This window comes from Salmo salar, chromosome ssa04 (genome assembly GCF_905237065.1).
Source record: "Salmo salar chromosome ssa04, Ssal_v3.1, whole genome shotgun sequence".
NCBI lineage: Eukaryota > Metazoa > Chordata > Actinopteri > Salmoniformes > Salmonidae > Salmo > Salmo salar.
The window spans coordinates 75,411,159-75,431,379 of record NC_059445.1 but is presented as its reverse complement, the minus strand read 5'-3'; the positions used below and the strand labels follow the sequence as shown (position 1 = coordinate 75,431,379).

Here is a 20,221-nt window from a genome sequence, read left to right as displayed (position 1 = left end):
AACAAAGCACATTCCAACAATTGGCGTGAGATGTCATAAAACCAGCCCAGCCCCCCACCCCCCTCTTCTGTGGGTGAGATGGGTCTGGTCATCGTCAGCCATTTGCCAAGCTGATCTGAGGCCTTGGACCCTTAGCCAGGAGAGTCATGACACTAGGGTGGCTGGTGGAGTTAATGTGTGCCATAACCAGCCTCTCAAAGCACTTCATGATTACAGAAGTGAGTGCTACAGGGCAGAAGTCATTGTGGCATGAAGCCTTAGAGTTCTTAGGAACAGGACTGGTCATCTTAAAACATGTTGGGATTACAGACTGGGACAAGAAGAGGTTGAAAATGACTGTGAATATGCCTGCCAGCTGTTCTGCGCATGCTCTGAGAACGCGCCCTGGAATACCGTCGGGGCCTGCGTCCTTGCAGGTGTTGACATTAGAATTAATTTTTGACATCCTAGTGTCATGCACTACTCATAAAACATATTTACATATTTAACTTTTATTACGCCGAAAGAAAAAATACCTTCAAATACCGCCATACCATCAAAAATGTGAAAACAATAGTGATGTGATGTTTTGGACATATCAACCATATCTCTTCCCATCTGGAGCAAAGGTCAACACATCTGTAGATATGCAATGAATCTCACAGAGTTTAGTTTCGCTCATCTAGACTAGAAAGCCTGCATGGCTAGCATAACAGATGTATTACTGAGATTTTAACTTGATTGAAAATGAGAATATAGGAGGAGACCAAATCAAATTATTTATGTAAAAGTGAGTCCCAAAACTTGAAAAGACATGAGTGAAATAAATATAACGTGTGGTTATTCATAGGGTTAACATTTTATATTTACAGAGACATAATCAGTAGGTAGAAATAATTACAAAGGATTCCCATGTCATTAAAAGTTCCTAACTCCTTTTCTGGCTCTTTAAGTTAAGTACTTCTTCTAACAATTTGTTCTCTTTTACAGGGAACTCATTGGAAAGAAGAAGTCCGGTAAGTCCACTTTAATATTCCATTTTGGGGTAAGTTGTTATTGCATTTTATGTTTAGCAGACGCTCTTATCCAGAGCAACTTACAGTAGTGAGTGTATACATTTTCATACTTGTCCCCTGTGGGAATCAAACCCACAACAACCTTGGCATTCCAAGCACCATGCTCTACCAACTTAGCTACACGGGACTACATCATTGTTTGTGGTATGTAGTTTATGTAGAAAATATCATATGGATGAACTCTGAAGTGAAATAGAAACATTAATTAGGATAAACATTTACTGCACCAGCCGTAGCATCTTAGTACAGCTCACTACATTTCTCAATTGAGATTTGAGCGCCCTCTAGCTGTGATGTTGGATATGTGCTCCATTATTTTCTAAAAAGATTGCTATGTAAAGATTTAGGATCATAATAAGACTGTAGTAATTCAATGATATATTTAATTTCTTGAAGTTAGATATAGACCATTACTTCTAAAAAAGTGTTAAAAAATATATGTTTTTCCCTTTCTTTGTTAATCTAACCAACCCATCCATGTCAAGTTTCAGTTTCATTTTCCTTAATTTCCCTCCATCAGGCATTGTGGAGAGAGCGACTACTTTCCTAAAGAGAGGTAGTAACAGACTCATGCTTGGCCGTGCTCTGTGTGTGGTCCCGGGTTGCTAGCCATCCGTTTGGCCCATTCCTGGTCCCTGTCTGCTGGGCCTTTAGCTGGGACGTGGCTCTGAGGTGGGACTGGGCAGTGCGGAGTAGTGAGGGGGAAGGACCTGGTCCCAGATCTGTATGTGCCCAGCCAACGCCTCTGTTTCAGCCAACGCAAATACAGGCCTGGGACCAGGCTAGGGAAGGTTGTGTTAGAGAGGGCAGGGTGGGACAAGCTTGGTGCTCACTGTGATGTGCTCACTGTGATGTGTGATGTGCATGGCAGTGTGTTAGCTTTGTCAAGAGAGCATCAGATGGTATGTGTCTGACTGTACACCCAGCCCAACTCCCTTTGCGCCTATGCTGAAATCAACCCTGTCTTGGTTGTGGGAATTAACTGTCACCTTGATAGATGTGCATGCTGTACCCCAACAACAACAACAACAACTAAAACCCTCCTCATTCTGTGTTGTTGTCTCATGGGGAATCAGACATGACAGTTTTCATAATATATAATATCTAGTAAGTTTGGAAGCAACTACTTGTACGGTTAATTTAGAGACAGGATGGTGTAAATACAAGGCTCAATTTCTGGATGGAATCCTTTTTGGGAGTGTACGGTTGTGAATTTAGAGGATATTATGAGTGCATTCCACTGTTAGCTCTGGTAATCATCCCACCAAGTGCACATCACAGAGCAGGTCCTCGTGTTGTTCTAACCTACAGCGTTGTGGTAGTGTAAGTGTCGGGTGTCTTTGTGGCGGTTGTCTCTGTCTCTGTGGCAGCCATGTTTGTGATTGGCATAACCCTCCTTCCTGTCCTGTCCTCTCTCCCAACATCTCCCTCAGACCCTCCTTCCCTCTGCTCTCTAGCCACCATTTTCTCCTCCCTGTCTCTAAAATCACACCTGCTTCGTCCTCATCCTACTCCTATGGCTCGCTCTGCTCTCTGTGGTGGGGTTGCAGGTAGAGAGGTCAGCGCTACATGTCTGTCTGTGTTCTCTGTGTCTCTCCCTGCAGGAGACTCCAGCGCAGGTGACCCCCTGCTCCTGGACCAGTACGTGGCTGTCACTGACTATGAGAAGCAGGAGAGCTCTGAGATCAGCCTGCACGTGGGACAGACGGTGGAGGTCATCGAGAAGAATGAGTCTGGTACGAGATCTGGGTCAGATGGAGGGAGCCTTTAGCTTAACGACTGAGGTTGTGTCCCAAATGGCACTCTATTGCCTATATAGTGGTGGGCCTATGGGCCCTGGTCAAAACTAGTCCACTATAAAGGGAATAGGGTGCCATTTGGGACAAAGCTGAGTCCTGGGGGCCTTAACGTAATTTATAAAGAAATCACACGTCTCGTAACTGTTTTTGCCCTAATCAACTGAAAGAATGTTATCATACTTGAAGAAAAGCCTCAGATACAGGCGCTTTGAAGTGTACCAAGATGACTACATAATGCTATCACGATGTCTTCAGAATCTTCCAAACAGACAAGGCCAAATAGCAGAATAATGCTATCACGATGTCTTCAGAATCTTCCAAACAGACAAGGCCAAATAGCAGAATAATGCTATCACGATGTCTTCAGAATCTTCCAAACAGACAAGGCCAAATAGCAGAATAATGCTATCACGATGTCTTCAGAATCTTCCAAACAGACAAGGCCAAATAGCAGAATAATGCTATCACAATGTCTTCAGAATCTTCCAAACAGACAAGGCCAAATAGCAGAATAATGCTATCACAATGTCTTCAGAATCTTCCAAACAGACAAGGCCAAATAGCAGAATAATGCTATCACAATGTCTTCAGAATCTTCCAAACAGACAAGGCCAATCCAAGACCCAGAGAGAGCCTCTGCTGTGTGTCTGACTGTTCTGTGTTTCTGTGTGTGTTTTGCTTTCTGTGTGCAGGTTGGTGGTTTGTTAGTTCTGACGAGGCCCAGGGCTGGGTCCCTGCCACCTGCCTGGAGGCCCAGGATGACCCTGATGACTTCTCCCTGCCCGGTGAGGAAGGTAACCCTCTCTATCTGTCACACTGCCCTAGGCCACATTCAGAATAAAAACTAATTATAACTACAGATCAATGCTGGCAGCCTTAGGGCACAGCTCACAGTCAAAACTCAAGGTTTGCTGCCTGAGAGTCAACAGCTCAAGGCTTGCTTCCAAGTCATAATGAGACTAAACAGTATGTGTCCTGTCATTGATTAAGATGTAGAAGAAATGTGGAACTGTAATGAACAAATCTAGGAAACAGGATGCTCAGAAACTCTTGAAATCTGCACAGTACTTGTATTGGCATTACAAAATACTCTTTCACACTGTGTGGGGGGGGGGGGGTTGTTGCAAGATAACAGTAGGAAGAGGACCCAGATAACCAAAGCGAAAATGACCTCTGACTTTCCATCTGTTCACAATGTTCTAATCACCATCACCTGTCACTGTCTGTCTATTAGAACCTAGCAAGCACATAGCAGAGTATTCACTTCCTGTGTACTTACTTCCTACTTCCTGCTGCCCACTGTGCTCTGCGTCAGTGTCCCGGAGATACTGGTCACTGCTGAGGCACGTGGGCCGCCGGCGAACATTAGGGGATCTGTTCAGCACAAGCACAGGGTTTGGGCAAGGTGGAACGCACGCCTCTTTTCCCCATAATATCCATGTGTGTGTAGAATGTCATGTTTAGCATGCAAATCCCATGCATGACCAACCCAAGCACGGAGAGTGATGCAAGACATGCATGTGTGTTGTGTGGCATGGATTAGAATGGATGCTACCGCTATGTTTGTATTATTTGTTTTCTCGATGGAATGCAGTGGGAAAAAGCTCTGTTTTTCTCACTTTGTTATTTCAGTGAAATGAATATGATATATTTTAAATGGTTTGTTCCTTCTAAATACACTATCTGTTTAACAATCACTTTAATTCAGTAGACTTTAAGAAAGGGACCCGTGTAGATAGGGACCCGTGTATAAAAACCTAATCTATTTGAAGTAGGTGTTAGTGAAGTCCTAATCTTAGTAATGCTGTCTTGTTTGTGTGTGCTTAATGTTGGTGGAGGATGGAGGGATGTTTTGTGTTGCATGATGTGTGTTACACATCTTCTCACTCCACAGGATAGATCCTGCCCAGGCCCTGTCTACAAGGACATACTTGCAGAGTGTTTTACCCTGGTTTAGACCAGTTACCAGTTTATGATCTTGTTACCCTGGTTTAGACCAGTTACCAGTTTATGATCTTGTTACCCTGGTTTAGACCAGTTACCAGTTTATGATCTTGTTACCCTGGTTTAGACCAGTTACCAGTTTATGATCTTGTTACCCTGGTTTAGACCAGTTACCAGTTCATGATCTTGTTACCCTGGTTTAGACCAGTTACCAGTTTATGATCTTGTTACCCTGGTTTAGACCAGTTACCAGTTTATGATCTTGTTACCCTGGTTTAGACCAGTTACCAGTTTCATGATATTGTTACCCTGGTTTAGACCAGTTACCAGTTTATGATCTTGGAGTGGTGTACTGAGTGGTGAACTCAAGGGCTAATGCACTACGTTCACTAGCAGATAGTGAGAGGCTAGGGTTTTAGGATTTGCTATGAAGAAAGAACACTATCAATTGTTTTCCATATATAGTCAAAGAGATTAGTCCCAACTACTCACTCTCAACATGACATCATGTGCTGTCCCTGCCAAGTTGTTGATTCCATACGCTTGATTGACATTCTTGTGAAAGTTAGTATGCAAGATGGGATAAAATACATCACCTAATGTGATGTATTCTTCGCCATTTCCAGAGGAGACGTACACAGTGATCTACCCGTACGCAGCGAGAGACCAAGACGAGATCGACCTGGAGAGTGGCATGACAGTGGAGGTCATTCAGAAGAACCTGGAGGGCTGGTGGAAGATCAGGTAGAACACAAAACCCCAGAAGCATGTCTGTCCACCGGGGATGCAGGCTGTTTGTCCATGTGAATTTCTTTGAGTGTATGAATGTCTATGTGTGTCAGAGTTGGTTGCTGCTGTTGTTGTTGTTCTGTTTCTTTCTATTGAAACCGTAGACGTAACCTCTCTGCTGCCGTCTACAGGTACCAGGGACAGGAGGGCTGGGCCCCGGCGTCCTACCTGAAGAAGGCCGACATCCTGAGCCAGAAGCTGGCAGCGGGCCATGCCAGCACCAACGATCTGGACGGATTCTCCAAGCAGCAGAACCAAGCCAAAGAGAGCAAAGGAGACAACAAGGACCAGAAAGACAAGGGCTTCTCCCCCTTTGCCAAGCAGCACAGTGAGTGGGAACTAAGGACTGTAAACAACAGTAACTCGTTTAACAACTAACAACTGTAACTCAACTTATTGGGAAATCTCACACCACCCCAACATCAGCATATGTGAAAATGTATGATGCTTTTTAATGTCTTTGAATAATGCCTACCTGCAGGCTTTGAATTAACATTTCAAAAATCAACATATGGTATGTGAAAATTGTGTGTTTCTATGATCTGTAGTAAAAAATATAGAGGAAGGTAAGCGTTTCCAATGGCATCATCAACCAATTAGTAGACAGTAGGCAAAGCCTCCTCACAATTGGTTAAAATCACATGACGCACGCCAATGATGTCATTGGAAACACTTATCTTCCTCTATATTTTTTACTACAGAACAGAAACACACCATTTTGACATACCATATGTTGATGTTGGTATATTAATATAAAGTAGAAACATTTAGAAATGTTTCTCTAAAGCCTGCAGGTAAGCATTATTCAAAGACATTATAAAGCCTCATACATGCTTATAACAAGTAGTAAAGCCTTATACTTGCAGGCTTACTTAAATTGTTACCAAGACATCTCATCTGTATGAGAGATGCCTCCTCAGTCTCCTCCCTCAGAGATGTTTCTCTGCAAAGCTCTCCAACTCAATGCCAGAGTAATGTAAAACATCCTCCTTTATTTCCTAGTAAGTCATTGAGGAGCTGAATGCCTCCCACAACTACACCTCCATTAGTGAAGATCCATTACACATAGTTAGAGCCGAAGGCCCCGGTCTACAGAGCTCATCAGTCTGCATCGAACACACTGCTCTATCTCTCGCTCCCTGGTTTCTCTCTCTCTCTTTCTGGAACTAATATCTTTTCCTATGAGGAGTGGATGTCAATGCAGGCAGTGTTTTGAGACTGATGGGCTGTGATGAAATGCGACTCACTGGAGTCTGATTTCCTCTGCCTTTTCCCCTACAGAACAAGGGGCGAGACAGAGACCACCACCGCGCAGGGATCTCACCATCGTAAGTACCCTCCACTAACCACTTAACCGCACATCCTGCGACACCAACAACACTCGTTAACAAAGACATTTGTCTTAATGAGTTTTGCATTGATTTGATGTTTTGATCTGCCACTCTTTCTTTCTTCACACCATCCCTCTCTCTCTCCCTCCCTGTAGCCGAGGGGGCAGAACCTGCCCAAGCCGCCCACCCCTCCTCAGGTGGAGGAGGAATTCTACACCATCGCAGACTTCCAGACCACCATCCCAGATGGCATCAGCTTCCAGGCTGGGGTCAAAGTGGAGGTGAGACACACGTCACATCTCATCACATATTGGTAGATGGTTATTGTTTGATGGCAAACAGCCTACCATCTCCCGCCTAGAGAAACCTTTCAGAATGAATTGATACATTTTATTCAATATGCAATACATTTGTTTACCACAAAAGAGTCAAAACTCAGAGTGAAGTTCAATTGATTAATACCAAAGACGCAACAGCTATAATGTGTGTGCCCTTCGAATGACAGAGCTGAATACGTAGCTACCTCTCAAGTGGCGCAGCACTCTCTTATAGCAAAGCTCCCCCCACTCCCATACAATGTTATACTTCAGCAGTTTTCCTCTGTGATTGACGTAGACCCTTCACCCTGATTTCAGACCTTTTCAGACATTTCAATAGTTTCAACATCCCTTGGCCCACTTCCTAATCTCGTCTGGTTCCATAGCCCTTGGAGCCCAGTTCCTTGTCTGGATTCCATAGCCCTTGGGCCCAGTTCCTTGTCTCGTCTGGGTTCTATAGTTCTTGGGCCCACTTTCGCTTCTTGTCCTATTGTTGCTCCAGATAACATATCGTGGGTCTCTGGTCACAGGGAATACATAGACTCTTCTTCAAACTGACACGCTAATATTCAGCATAACACTTTTCTCTACTTTCACAATGACTTTGTAAGGCAAAACATCCCAGAGACTTAAGACCTCATTCTACTTCTCCTTAATCACTCAAAAGCCAATCATTCCACAAACAGCAATTATTTACAATCAGAATGGAATGGGATTTGAATGATGCTTTGCAAAATGCACTGACTGAGTACAACTTCTGCTGTGTCTTGATTCCTGATTCCCTGATTAACTCACTGGTCCCCTGTTTCTGTTGTCCAGGTGATAGAGAAGAACTCCAGTGGCTGGTGGTACATTCAGATTGAAGACAAAGAGGGCTGGGCCCCCATTACCTTCATTGACAAATACAAAAAGACCAGTGTGACCCCGCGCCCTAACTTCCTTGCACCTCTGCCCAACGAGATGGCCCAGCTGAAGCTGGAGGATGGCACTGCCAGCGGCACGGGGCAAGAGGACAGCTGGTCCAAACCGCTGCCAGACGAGCCCACCGCGAGCAGCGAGTACGGAGCCCGGCCCAAACTCAGAGACTGGAAGTCCAGCGCCAGTAAGGGGGCATCAGCCTTCTCCGGACCCCTGCCCCCCGCCCCATCTGCCCCACCTGCTGAGGAGAAGCCAGCCTTGCCACCCCGCAGGGAGTCCATCAACAAGAGCCTGGACATTGAGATTACTGTGGAGAAACCCAGGCCAGACCTATCCAAACCCATGCCTCCAAAACCCCAAGCCCCGGGTGTCATCATGCCCCTGCTCACCCCCAAAGCTGCCCCCTTCAAGCCTGACAAGCCACCTGAGCCCAAGAGAGAGGTCGCGAACAAGCCTCTGCATCTGAAGAATGAGATGGGTCTGGAGTGTGGCCACAAGGTCTCCGCCAAAGAGGTGAAGAAGTTCAACCTGAAACCTGTGGCTAAGCAACCATCCAAGCCCAAGTTTGATCCACCGGAGGAGAAACCAGAGGTCGCCGGCCTTGCACTGTTCATGAAGCCTAAACCCATAGTCCGGCCCAAACCCGTCCCAGCTGCCAAGCCAGAGCCGCCAGCTGAGAACAAGCTGGACATCACCAACCTGAGGAGCAAGCTGAAGCCTTCAAAGCCAGTTGAACCAGGCTCTGGATCAGCAGAGCCAAGCCAGCAAAACGGCACTGCAGCCAACAACGCCCCTAGCAACGTTCTCCCCAAGATGCCGCCCCCCAACCTTCCCCCTAATAATGCTTTACCCAAGATGCCCCCTCCTAATAACGTTCTCCCCAAGATGCCGCGTCCCAGCAGCCCCCCTATCAATGCCCTCCCCAAGATGCCCCTGGCCCCCAATGCTCTCTACAATGGCAAGGCCACTGACGAGCCCAAATTCCCCCATAAGCAGCAAAACGGCCACGGACAGGTGAGCTCGGACAAATGTGCTGTTTCCCCACACAAAGAACCTCCAGGTAGACCCGCCGTCCTCCCTAGGAGACCCCCTCCACCCAAAAAGACCCCTGAGCCATCCAGCCCCACAGAAACCAAAGCCCCCCTGAAAGAGCTCCCAGACACAAAGCCTGCTCCCCCCCAGCTCAGCAGGCCCCCTCCCCCTAAACCCAAGGCCTTCGTACTACCCCCACCCAAAGACAAGGAGAAGGTGGTCCCAAAGCCCCTGCTTAAGAGTGAGAAACCAGGCCCTCCGAGGGACAAGCTGCCTCCTCTGATCAAGGATCCCAGTAAAGAGGAGCTGTTCTTGGCCGTGGCGGACTTTGAGGGCGACGATCAGACGGCCAGCTTCAAGGAGGGCACCATGTTCCAGGTGATGGAGAGGAACAGCAGCGGCTGGTGGTTTTGTAAAAATCTAGGAGAAGGGCCAATGAAAGAGGGCTGGATCCCCTCCAATTACCTGACCAAGAAACCCTAAGTACCAGGTTCTGTTGGTTTTTTTAATACATAAAGATATCACTAATTGTATTTAATTAGCTTTTTATTTTATTTATAGTTACCTTTTTTTTTAAATATGTGTTTGTTACATTCCATTTGTTTAGCATTCGAGCGAGAATGAACCAGCAATGACACGTTTCTGTTGCATTTCTTTTTAAATATTTGTTTTACTTTATATCCTCGTTTCAAATTACCGGGCATCAAATCGGGGAAAAGCAAATGTCCCTTTCAAGTTCACTTTGTGCCATACAGTATGTTACTCAAGCCTATGTCCTTTTATGATATGTATCACAAGCTTTGTAATAGAACAAAATATGTCCTTCCAAGCCTTCTATAGTATTGTGCCTCAGTATAATAAGTGCTTTAAGCTTAAATATATGCAATTTAGGTAGTTCGTGTCTCAGTTAGCATATCAAAGATGCTTCAGTCTGAGTAGAGTCGAAACTGACAGTGCAATGCATATGGAAAATAAATCAGACCATACGATAGAGGAACCAGGGTCCGTATTCACAAAGTGTCTCGTAGGAGTGCTGATCTAGGATTAGTTTTGCCTTTTAGATCATAATGAATAATATTACATGAACAGGGTGTACCTGATCCTAGATCAGATCCTAGATGGCCATGTATACTCAGATACCTCAAAGAACAGTCCTCCTCCTACTATGGCTGCAACGGAGGTTACAAGGGAAGTTCGAGGACATTTTGTTTTTCAAGAACTAAAATAGCAACACTTCATGAGGAGTTTTTGCCAAGTGATTCTAAGTGCTTATATGAAACATTTATACAGTTTTCATGCGTTTGTGAATGTGTTTCTTTTTTCTTTAGGAACTGAATAATAATGTTCCGGTTGATTTTTTACAGATGTGCACTTTTCAGATTATTCAGACTGATTCAGATGGTTCAGGTTTCACACTGTGGCTTAACAGACAGAGAGAGAGAACGTAGTGTACAAATGAATGCCATAGCCATGTTTTAAAACCTCAAATGAGGTCTTAACATTGGGAAATGTATGCCAGAGTTAGAGTCTAGTTAATCTCCTCTCAGGATGGACTGAATTGACTTCATTGAAATGAACTGGACCCCTTCCCTGGTGTTCACAGTACGATGGTGAAAAACACACAAGTAAGAATGACTGATTCAAGTAGAGATTACATCAGGCTGCTTCTGGTAAATACAATATTCCATAATTATGCTGTAGGCCAAGGTCTACCATTACTACAGCCCCTAAATTAGGGAATTCACATGTGATGTGTGCAATGATACAATACAAAATACTGAATCTCCAAAACAGTGCTCAAATATAAAACCGTATTATAAAGTGTGATCATTGCTCATTGTTTTACATTAGTGCTTGACTGGTTTCAAGCACAGACTCAGAAAAATAATTATTGTACTTCCAGAATGAAGTAATGTCAGCTGTTGTCACTTTTTGTTTATTTTTCACCTCTTGCCCGGTCTGGTCAATGGGAAATAGGGTCCAGTCAGTCATACAGTAGTGAAATGAAGGGTTTTTTGGATGTTGTAGTTGGTCATGTGAAAAGGCTTATGGGTTGGTCTCCTAGGAGATGCACAGACAAGGCTAGGAGTGGCTGTAGCTAGCTCACAGGTTCATTGGAGAATCTTTGAATATGGTTGATCTGCTCCTAGCTGCTATGCTAGGTTTTTTTTTCTCTCCCCATTTTCCCCTCTGAATCATCTTATGTTAGAGTACTATGTCCAATGTCATTCCATGGCTGATAAATCAAAGAAATGCAATCAAGTGTATTATTTTAAAGGACTTAGTGCCTGTGTCCGGTCATGAACAACATTGGTAACAGTGAAATGATCAGTGAAGTTACTTGGGGTTTTCCGTCTTTTAGCCAGTGTGCATAGTGCACTTGAAAAGTACTGCTATTCATAATGTCAGATTTGTAATGGTAATGATCAACACATGGAGTAAGCCCTGATTTAGTGGAACGTCTGAGTGAAACGTGGATTGGGTTAGAATGACTGTTGGATAAACTCATGTATTCTACAGTTTGTTTACTGAAGCATAAAGACAAAAGGCAAGCAGGGATGTGAACCCTGCAATGTAAGAAAACCATATGGGATATTAGTCTTATTGCTTTAAGTAACACTTTACCCTAAACAGGCCAATTTAATACATTTCAAAAGAAGGCACTTTTTCTTTATTCTTTGAGATATGCAGCAGGACATCTTTTCCCATCAAATTGCAGATATCCCATCTAAGTACTGTAGTGTTTTTTATTTTCTTATTCTTGTGTATTTCCTTTCATGGTCTCATCTTTCATATTAAATCAATAAACAATTTTCATTTTTGTATGGTGTCTTGGTTTTCCTTGGAAATGTTTTAGTATTTTGAGTAAACAGATGTAAAAACATTAAAGCCATAATGGTATCAAAAGGGGAATATTCTAGAACATGCTTGAGAAGAAGCGTAGTAGACATAAGAACATTTGCCTTTATTAGACTTATGTACAACAGTGGTTCCTTCTGTTGAACAGTCACATTCACTCACACCCCTTACAAATACAGCTAAACAGAGGGAAAGATGCAGTCATTACAAATGACAAAAGAAGAGAAAAACATTGTTGGTGAGCGAGAGAGAGCAGATGTACCTGATTGTTGACCTGATTACTGGACATTAAACAGGTCTAGTTGGTCCAAAAACAAGGCCCATTTTCAAAAGCAGACAGATACATATCAACTGCAAAAAGTTCTTCAAAATAACAATTACAAAACATAAATGAAAAAACTGATGCACTCCCTCAAAGAACCTAGTATACCCTTCTCAGTGCAAAGAAAGGTATATTTGGTGGAGCAAAAATATCAGTTTAAAGCTGACAGTGCATTTAATATAAACATCGAAACAACACAATCAATAACCCTAATAATACACATTTAATTAAATTCAAATCTTCTCTCTTAAGATTCCTTCAATGACGACAGTATTCCGATTTGGCTTCGTTAGTTCCCATCCAGTGTACTAGTATCGCCTTTACAGTAAAAATGCAGCACAGAAATAAACATGTCAGAGACATTTTAACGAGTCACAACCAGTCTTTCCTAGAACTCCAAAAACAATAATTTGTTCTTCAACCTTTGAATTAAAAATGACAACTTTTCCCTGACTTCTCCCATTTTCATAAGCTCACCTCATCCAAATAAAAAAGGTAAAAACTAACTAACTAAGCAGATCTGTCAATCTGACAGTGAAGACTTTTCAGCATTTTTAGGTTAATATGTACAGCGTTGAAAAATGATTTCAGCGGGAATTCCATTCATTCACTATGTGTCCTCAGAATTCTGAAGATCATGCTCTGCTCTGATCTTTTTAAAGTAATATGAACAAATGTAAAAAAATAAAAAAAAATAGGCAAGTAAATACATCTGGGTTGTTCCACGAAATGAGTCCCTTTTGCGTCCCTTTGATATTTCAAGTACAAATTGTGCAAGTGTCGCTTCAATATAGACCATAAGTAACATTCAATAAATCAGATTTTTAATATGAATAAAGACTTGCTAAAGTGCCCCTCTGTGCATCTGTGACTTCTAGGAAGATTTTAACCCACCTCCAGGTTTTCACCATCATTGTAAAGCCCTAGTTTTTGTGTTGCTTTGATAGTCATTTCTGAAAATAATTTAGTTCATGTTATTAGTGATTCATTGGTAAAAATAATAATAATAACATCCCTCATTTTAATATCATACCCTGTTACATTAACTGAACTCTCGTTATAATATGGTGAAACTATTCCTTTAAAAAAGGAAAAAAAAATTGTACAATAATTTCAAAAGAGACATTTAACATCTAATATTCAAATCATAGTGTAAAAGCAGGTGAGATGGTTCTACTCTTTTTGGCCATTTGTTGGTGTTTTGTGGTGGAAAACTGAGCAGGTCGAGCATAACACGTCAACCCTGTTACCCAATAGACAGACAGGCTAGACATTTTCTAACAACAACATTTTTGGGGTAAAGTTTGCATTCAATGGCCCCTCCCTGTTGCACACAACAAGCTTCCATTTGCCCTGTCACAAGGGGATTTATGGCTGATTTAAGATGAAGTCATCAACTCTGCTACTTTATTTGGCACGTAATAGGCACTTATATAGTTGTTTTTGTATTTAACCTCTTGACTTTTTAAAAATTAAGTTGAACATTTGCTCTTTATGACAGAATGTTAAAATAAGTTGTTTTTTTTACCAAATTACACTACTCAAAAGGCACCGTATCGGTGGAATGACTCATCTGCTTTGAACTAAAAGGCTGTAAGTAAGAGATTGAATGGTCATATTTCGGTGTGTTCATTATGCGAGAGACTGTTTTGGATGAAGACAAATATTGCGGTGAAACAAAAATGCTTATTCATTGGCTCCCACCAACACAGCATTGTCTGAAGTACATTTTGGTTTATTTTCCACATACCACCTGAAACACTGTTCCCCAGCTGACCCTCTTTGGGATATGGGATGCCTCTCCCCACCACACGCTTCTGACTAACTACAGGTTAGCCTCATGCTTACTGGTCACATAGTAAACCAATGGGGATCTGTAGACTATAAAAAAAAGAGAATTAAAAAGGAAACACTGCATGGATAAAGAAGATCATATCAAGCAGCCTGACACACATGTGGAATTAAAGACAATCTTTAAAATAAAATATGACCAAGCCTTGACATCTTGGGTTAATCAAATGATAAAATGTTATAAACATGACTTAAAACATAAATATTTCTTAAAAATGAAAGAAAAGTTCAGGAGGAGGACTATCTAGTCAAGCATTTCTGGTGAGGCTGAGGCATCTGGCAGTGGTGGTGGTATTTCAGGTTATGATGTGGGATAAGAGGTTAAGGTTGGTCCTGACAGGGAGATAGGAGGGTGTTTAGAGGGGAAGAGATGCCTGTCTACGTGGTAGAGGACTCAGAGTAAGGGAGGAACTTGGTGAGTTTGTTTGGGGAGCTGGGGCTGAGGCACTCAGAGTCCTCACTCATCTTAAAGAAGTCCTCCTGGTCCCTCTTTCGCTGGTTCAGCTCTTCCTCCAGAGCCTGGGAGAGATAGAGGGCGGAGAGAGAGGGGGAGGGACAAAAAAAAAGGGAGAAATAGTGGGAGGGAAAGAGAAGAGATGGGTAGAGAGAGATCAAAGCAATGGCAACTCCAGTACTGGATATTAAAGTACATTTTACAACTCTTCAATGTCAACGATATTAACTGTCTGGGACTAAAACAATTCCATTGGATACCATTTTCCTGGGCTTGAGCTGCTCCCTCCACTCATTGAGCTGGTGGTTGTGCTGCTCATCCAGAGACTTGAGCCTCTGAGTCTCGTTCTCAATCAGCAGGTGGCACTTCTCATTCTGCGTGCACACACACGCACACACTAATATTGATGCAATACTTGTGGAATGTATTTTCTTTACAATCCCACTGAATTTGTGGAGTTACATTTTATTGTATATTTATTCCACCCCTCTAGGCATTGGAGACAGACAGACATAGAGAGACAAAGACAGACAGACAAAGACAGACAGACAAAGACAGACATAGAGAGAGAGGTGTACTGTGGTCACCTGTAGCTGCTGCAGCTCCCTGACATTGCCTTCACACTGGCCAATCATGTCCCTCATCTGGCTCTCATGCTTCTGCTGCTGGTGCAGCCGCTCAGCCTTCTGACGCTTCTCCTCCTGCTGGGCAAACTGGGGAGGTGCACACACACACACACACACACACACACACACACACACACACACGAAAGAGGGGGAGACAGAGGGATGAGAGATGAGTTTACAACCCTGAGTCCTGATACAGTTCTGTGATATGAATACAATATACACTACATGGCCAGAAGTGTGTGGACAGAGGCTCGTCAAACATCTCATTCCAAAATCATGGGCATCAATATGGAGTTGGTCCCCCCTTTGCTGCTATAACAGCCTCCACTCTTCTGGGAATAAAAAAATGGTCCACTAGATGTTGGAACATTGCTGCGAGGACTTGCTTCCATTCAGCCATAAGAGCATTAGTGAGGTCGGGCACTGATGTTGGGCGATTAGGCCTGGCTCGCAGTCGGCGTTCCAATTCATCCTAAAGGTATTCGATGGGGTTGAGGTCAGGGCTCTGTGCAGGCCAGTCAAGTTCTTCCACACCCATCTCGACAAACCATTTCTGTATGGACCTCGCTTTGTGCACAGAAGCATTGTCATGCTGAAACAGGAAAGGGCCTTCCCTTTCGTCTAGAATGTCATTGTATGCTGTAGCGTTAAGATTTAAGCCCGAACCTTGAAAAACAGCCCCAGACCATTATTCCTCCTCCACCAAACCCAGATTAATCTGTTGGACTGCCAGATGGTGAAGCGTGATTCATCCACTGCTCCAGAGTCCAATGGCAGCAAGCTTTACACCACTCCAGCCAACGCTACACACTTCAGCGGTCCCGTTCTGTGAGCTTGTGTGACCTACCACTGAGCGGCTCAGCCGTTGTTGCTCCTAGACATTTCCACTTCACAATAACACCACTTACAGTTGACCAGGGCAGCTCTAGCAGGGCAGACATTTTACAGACTGACTTGTTGGAAAGGTGGCATCCTATGACAGTGCCACGTTGAAAGTCACTGAGCTCTTCAGTATGGGCCATTCTACTGCCAATGTTTGTCTATGGTGAATGCATGTCTGTGTGCTCAATCATTCTTCTCTAGCCATCACTTCTCTAGCCATACCTTTTCTGATATAAGTATCCATTTGAATAGACATCACAGACATCACAGCCAGCCAGAGAGAAACTGTACTGTATCGTGTTCCTGCTGGTATTCATCGGGCTGGCTGGTTGGTTCTTCTGCCCCCTGGAGCCTACTCCCTTTACTATCTACCTTTCTAACCTACACTTGACTTCATCCCAAGGCTACACTTCAACAGTTACATTTTGTTCCTTCATTTACAATGGCAGTCTTCACACTCCTCATCCTCTTCCCTCGTTTCTCTGCCTCTCTCCAACCAGCCATTTTGTAGTTCTCTTGTACCTGTTTGATCTTCTCGCGGTCCTCCGAGGCGCTGCCCGTGGAGTTGATGCGGAGGCTCTTCTTGAACATGACCATGCGGGTCTTGCCCTCACTGCGCTGGATCTTGGGCATGCGACCCTTCTCCTGCTGCTGCCGAGCCTTCAGCACCTCAATCATCCGCTGGTTATAGCACTGCATCTGCTCTTGTTCCTGGGGAGACAAAAATAAAATGACTATTTTTAACCTTTATTTAACTAGGCAAGTCAGTTCATTTGTTCTTATTATTTTACAATGACGGCCTACCCCAGCCAAACCCTAACGACGCTGAGCCAATTGTGCGCAGCCCTATGGGACTCCCAATCACAGCCGGTTGTGATACAGCCTGTAATCGAACCAGGGTCTTCTAGTGACACCTCTAGTACTGAGTGCCTTAGACTGCTGCGCCACTCGGGAGCAGGCATAGGTACAGATGAGGATGCGCACGCACACACACACACACACACACACACACACACACACACACACACACACACACACACACAGCAAAGGTCAAGGGGTTGTTTTGTGGCTTTCCCAGCCACACGGACAGGGTTACTGAATTGTACCTTCTCATGCTTCTTGAGCAGCTGGTGGCGTTGGAGGAAATACTGGTCTTTGAGCTGCTGTTTCAGCAACTGGTGCTTCTCATGAAGGTTCTTCTCCTCTAGGTCCCAGATAGTAGCTTCCCTTTCTGAGGACGGAAAAGTAGAGAGAGTGAATGATAGAATTCTGAAAGCAGCTGAAATAAGAGAAAGAGTGATATTACATTGACCAATCGGAGGGGAGAGTGTAATCACTCTGAATGAGTAAGCATCTGATAAAAGTTATTGAGGAGGAGGGGGCTTGAACAGAAGATCAAGGGTGTCCAGTACTTTAACTGAGCTCAGGGAGTTGTATTCCCTGTGAAGGGGCTCTGACTAGACAACTCACTGGACCAGCTAACGTCATTGTGATAAGTGTTGATGGCACCCAGACATCAAGTGTGTGAGGCTGTACCTCTGACGAGGTGTTGTTTCTTGTCGAGACACTGCCTCTCCGTCTCGGAGATATCCCTCTTGTTCTCTGAGATTATGCTCTTTAGCGTTGTGTCCAGGTGGTTCTTCTGGTCCAACAGGAAGTTCTGCTCCTGAAGCACAGGAAACAGGACGTGATGAGACGTTAGCATTTGAACTGGATATAGAGGTCAGTGTTCGAGGGAAAGAGAAAGCAGCTTGTGTTTACCTCCGTTTGCTTCATCTGTGTAAAGCTGTTCATTCTCTGTTTCATGGCGTCTTTCCGGGTCTTTCTGGGGAGCTTCTCAACCTCATTCTTCACCTGGAAAAATGATTGTAAAATCCATGGACTTAATATTAATAACAATACCTCCTTCATTTTTAAACTAATCACCCAGACGCTTGATACACACACACACACACACACACACACACACGTAAGGACTTTTTGGGGAGCAACAATTGATTCCAACCCCTAAGCCAGACAGCGCCATTTTACAAGTGAGATCCTCACTTTTCTGAATTTGAGTTGGTTTAAGTATAGTTAAACGTGTACACACACACATATTCTCTCTCGCTCCCTCCTCTCACCTCCTTCTTCTTGTGCTTCATCTGCTCCTGGAACTTGGTGTAGTCGTGGTCCTGTTCGGAGCGGATGCGTTTGGTCTCGTCCCTGAGCCTCACGGTGTGGTCCGTCTCCATCTTCTCGATGGTCTGCTTCTGGTGCTTCTCCAGGGTCTCCAGCTCCGTGTCATAGTACTTCTTCTTCACCTGGGAGGAGCAGAGAAAGTAATTGAACACGTTCACCATGAAATAAACCCATCACCATATTTATATCATAAGTAGCCATGATCCTGGTCATCCAGATGGGCTGGAAGGAGTTAGAGCGGAGAGGTTACTGTGGAAAAATGTACATTTTATTTTTATATAATTTGTAAAATGTGAAAAAAGGGTATCAGAGATAATATCCCACATTTAATAATAAAAAAGTATTCTTATTATTATTCTTACGTGGGTGTTATTTATTTGTTAATTGACAGACATGACAAAGGTTTTCTTCGTCTTATATTTCTCTTGGCGAGGGGGGATGGAGAAAAAGGATTCCGTTAGACAGCTATCCAACGGGAGATTGACACGACGCGGCAGGGGGGGGACGTTGCCACGACAAGGTGGGGGGGGGGACGTTGCCACGACAAGGCGGGGGGGGACGTTGCCACGACAAGGCGGGGGGGGGACGTTGCCACGACAAGGCGGGGGGGGACGTTGCCACGACAAGGCGGGGGGGGCGACGTTGCCACGACAAGGCGGGGGGGGGACGTTGGCACGACCAGGCGGGGAAGGGGGCGACGTTGGCACGACCAGGCGGGGAAGGGGGGACGTTAGCACGCGACCAGGCGGGGAAGGGGGGAACGTTGGCACGACCAGGCGGGGGAAGGAGACGCCGCAGGGGGGGGACGTTGCCACGACAAGGCGGGGGGGGGGACGTTGCCACGACAAGGCGGGGGGGGGGAGACGTTGGCACGACAAGGCGGGGGAGGGGGGACGTTGGCACGACAAGGCGGGGAAGGGGGGGGGGACGTTGGCACGACAAGGCGGGGAAGGGGGGGGGGACGTTGGCACGACAAGGCGGGGAAGGGGGGGACGTTGGCACGACAAGGCGGGGAAGGGGGGACGTTGGCACGACCAGGCGGGGAAGTGGGGGGACGTTGGCACGACCAGGCGGGGAAGTGGGGGGGGGGACGTTGGCACGACCAGGCGGGGAAGTGGGGGGGACGTTGGCACGACAAGGCGGGAAGGGGGGGGGACGTTGGCACGACAAGACGGGGGGGACGTTGGCACGACCAGGCGGGGAAGAGGGACGTTGCCACGACAAGGCGGGGGGGAGCGGGGACGTTGCCACGACCAGGCGGGGAAGGGGGGACGACGTTGCCACGACAAGGCGGGGAAGGGGGGGACGACGTTGCCACGACAAGGCGGGGAAGGCGGGACGTTGGCACGACAAGGCGGGACGTTGGCACGACAAGGCGGGACATTGGCACGACCTGGCGGGGAAGTGGGGGGACGTTGGCACGACCAGGGCGGGACGTTGGCACGACCGGTCGGGGACGTTAGCGACGACAACGGGACGGGGACGTTGCCACGACCGGGCGGGGACGTTGGCACGACAAGGCGGGGACGTTGGCACGACCGGTCGGGACGTTGGCACGACCGGGCGGGACGTTGGCACGACCGGGCGGGACGTTGGCACGACCGGTCGGGACGTTGGCACGACCAGGCGGGACGTTGGCACGACCGGGCGGGACGTTGGCACGACCAGGCGGGACGTTGGCACGACCAGGCGGGACGTTGGCACGACCAGGCGGGGAAGTGGGGGGACGTTGGCACGACAAGGCGGGGGGGGACGTTGGCACGACAAGGCGGGGGGGGGACGTTGGCACGACAGGGACGGGTTGATGTGATAGTAGTGTGTGGGTGTTAGTGTGAACTCAGGGAGTCCCTCAAAATAA

At 45.6% G+C, this 20,221-nt stretch overlaps 2 protein-coding genes across 4 annotated transcripts in view; one reads left to right on the top strand and one right to left on the bottom strand.

Annotated features, from left to right (window-relative positions):
* sh3pxd2b (SH3 and PX domains 2B) overlaps positions 1 to 12,008 on the top strand; it is a 60,134-nt gene extending 48,126 nt beyond the window's left edge. The window contains exons 6-14 of one of the 3 annotated variants that reach the window (XM_014198031.2): positions 970 to 995; positions 1,576 to 1,611; positions 2,660 to 2,791; positions 3,547 to 3,639; positions 5,425 to 5,542; positions 5,719 to 5,915; positions 6,869 to 6,915; positions 7,074 to 7,199; positions 8,055 to 12,008. In XM_014198031.2, the coding sequence (XP_014053506.2) occupies positions 970 to 995; positions 1,576 to 1,611; positions 2,660 to 2,791; positions 3,547 to 3,639; positions 5,425 to 5,542; positions 5,719 to 5,915; positions 6,869 to 6,915; positions 7,074 to 7,199; positions 8,055 to 9,668 (2,389 nt within the window). In that variant the 3' untranslated portion in view covers positions 9,669 to 12,008. Of the gene's footprint in view, positions 1 to 969; positions 996 to 1,575; positions 1,612 to 2,659; positions 2,792 to 3,546; positions 3,649 to 5,424; positions 5,543 to 5,718; positions 5,916 to 6,868; positions 6,916 to 7,073; positions 7,200 to 8,054 lie in introns of all 3 variants that reach the window. The other 2 variants (XM_014198030.2, XM_014198032.2) reach the window with 2 other exon arrangements.
* Positions 12,009 to 12,129: 121 nt separating this feature from the next.
* Positions 12,130 to 20,221, bottom strand: part of stk10 (serine/threonine kinase 10) — a 55,389-nt gene continuing 47,297 nt past the window's right edge. Inside the window, exons 12-19 of the mRNA XM_014198029.2 lie at positions 18,306 to 18,485; positions 17,944 to 18,036; positions 17,719 to 17,848; positions 17,289 to 17,413; positions 16,705 to 16,893; positions 15,259 to 15,384; positions 14,932 to 15,045; positions 12,130 to 14,736 (exon numbers count right to left, since the gene is read on the bottom strand). Of these exons, the coding sequence (XP_014053504.1) occupies positions 14,596 to 14,736; positions 14,932 to 15,045; positions 15,259 to 15,384; positions 16,705 to 16,893; positions 17,289 to 17,413; positions 17,719 to 17,848; positions 17,944 to 18,036; positions 18,306 to 18,485 (1,098 nt within the window). The 3' untranslated portion in view covers positions 12,130 to 14,595. The remainder of the gene's footprint in view (positions 14,737 to 14,931; positions 15,046 to 15,258; positions 15,385 to 16,704; positions 16,894 to 17,288; positions 17,414 to 17,718; positions 17,849 to 17,943; positions 18,037 to 18,305; positions 18,486 to 20,221) is intronic.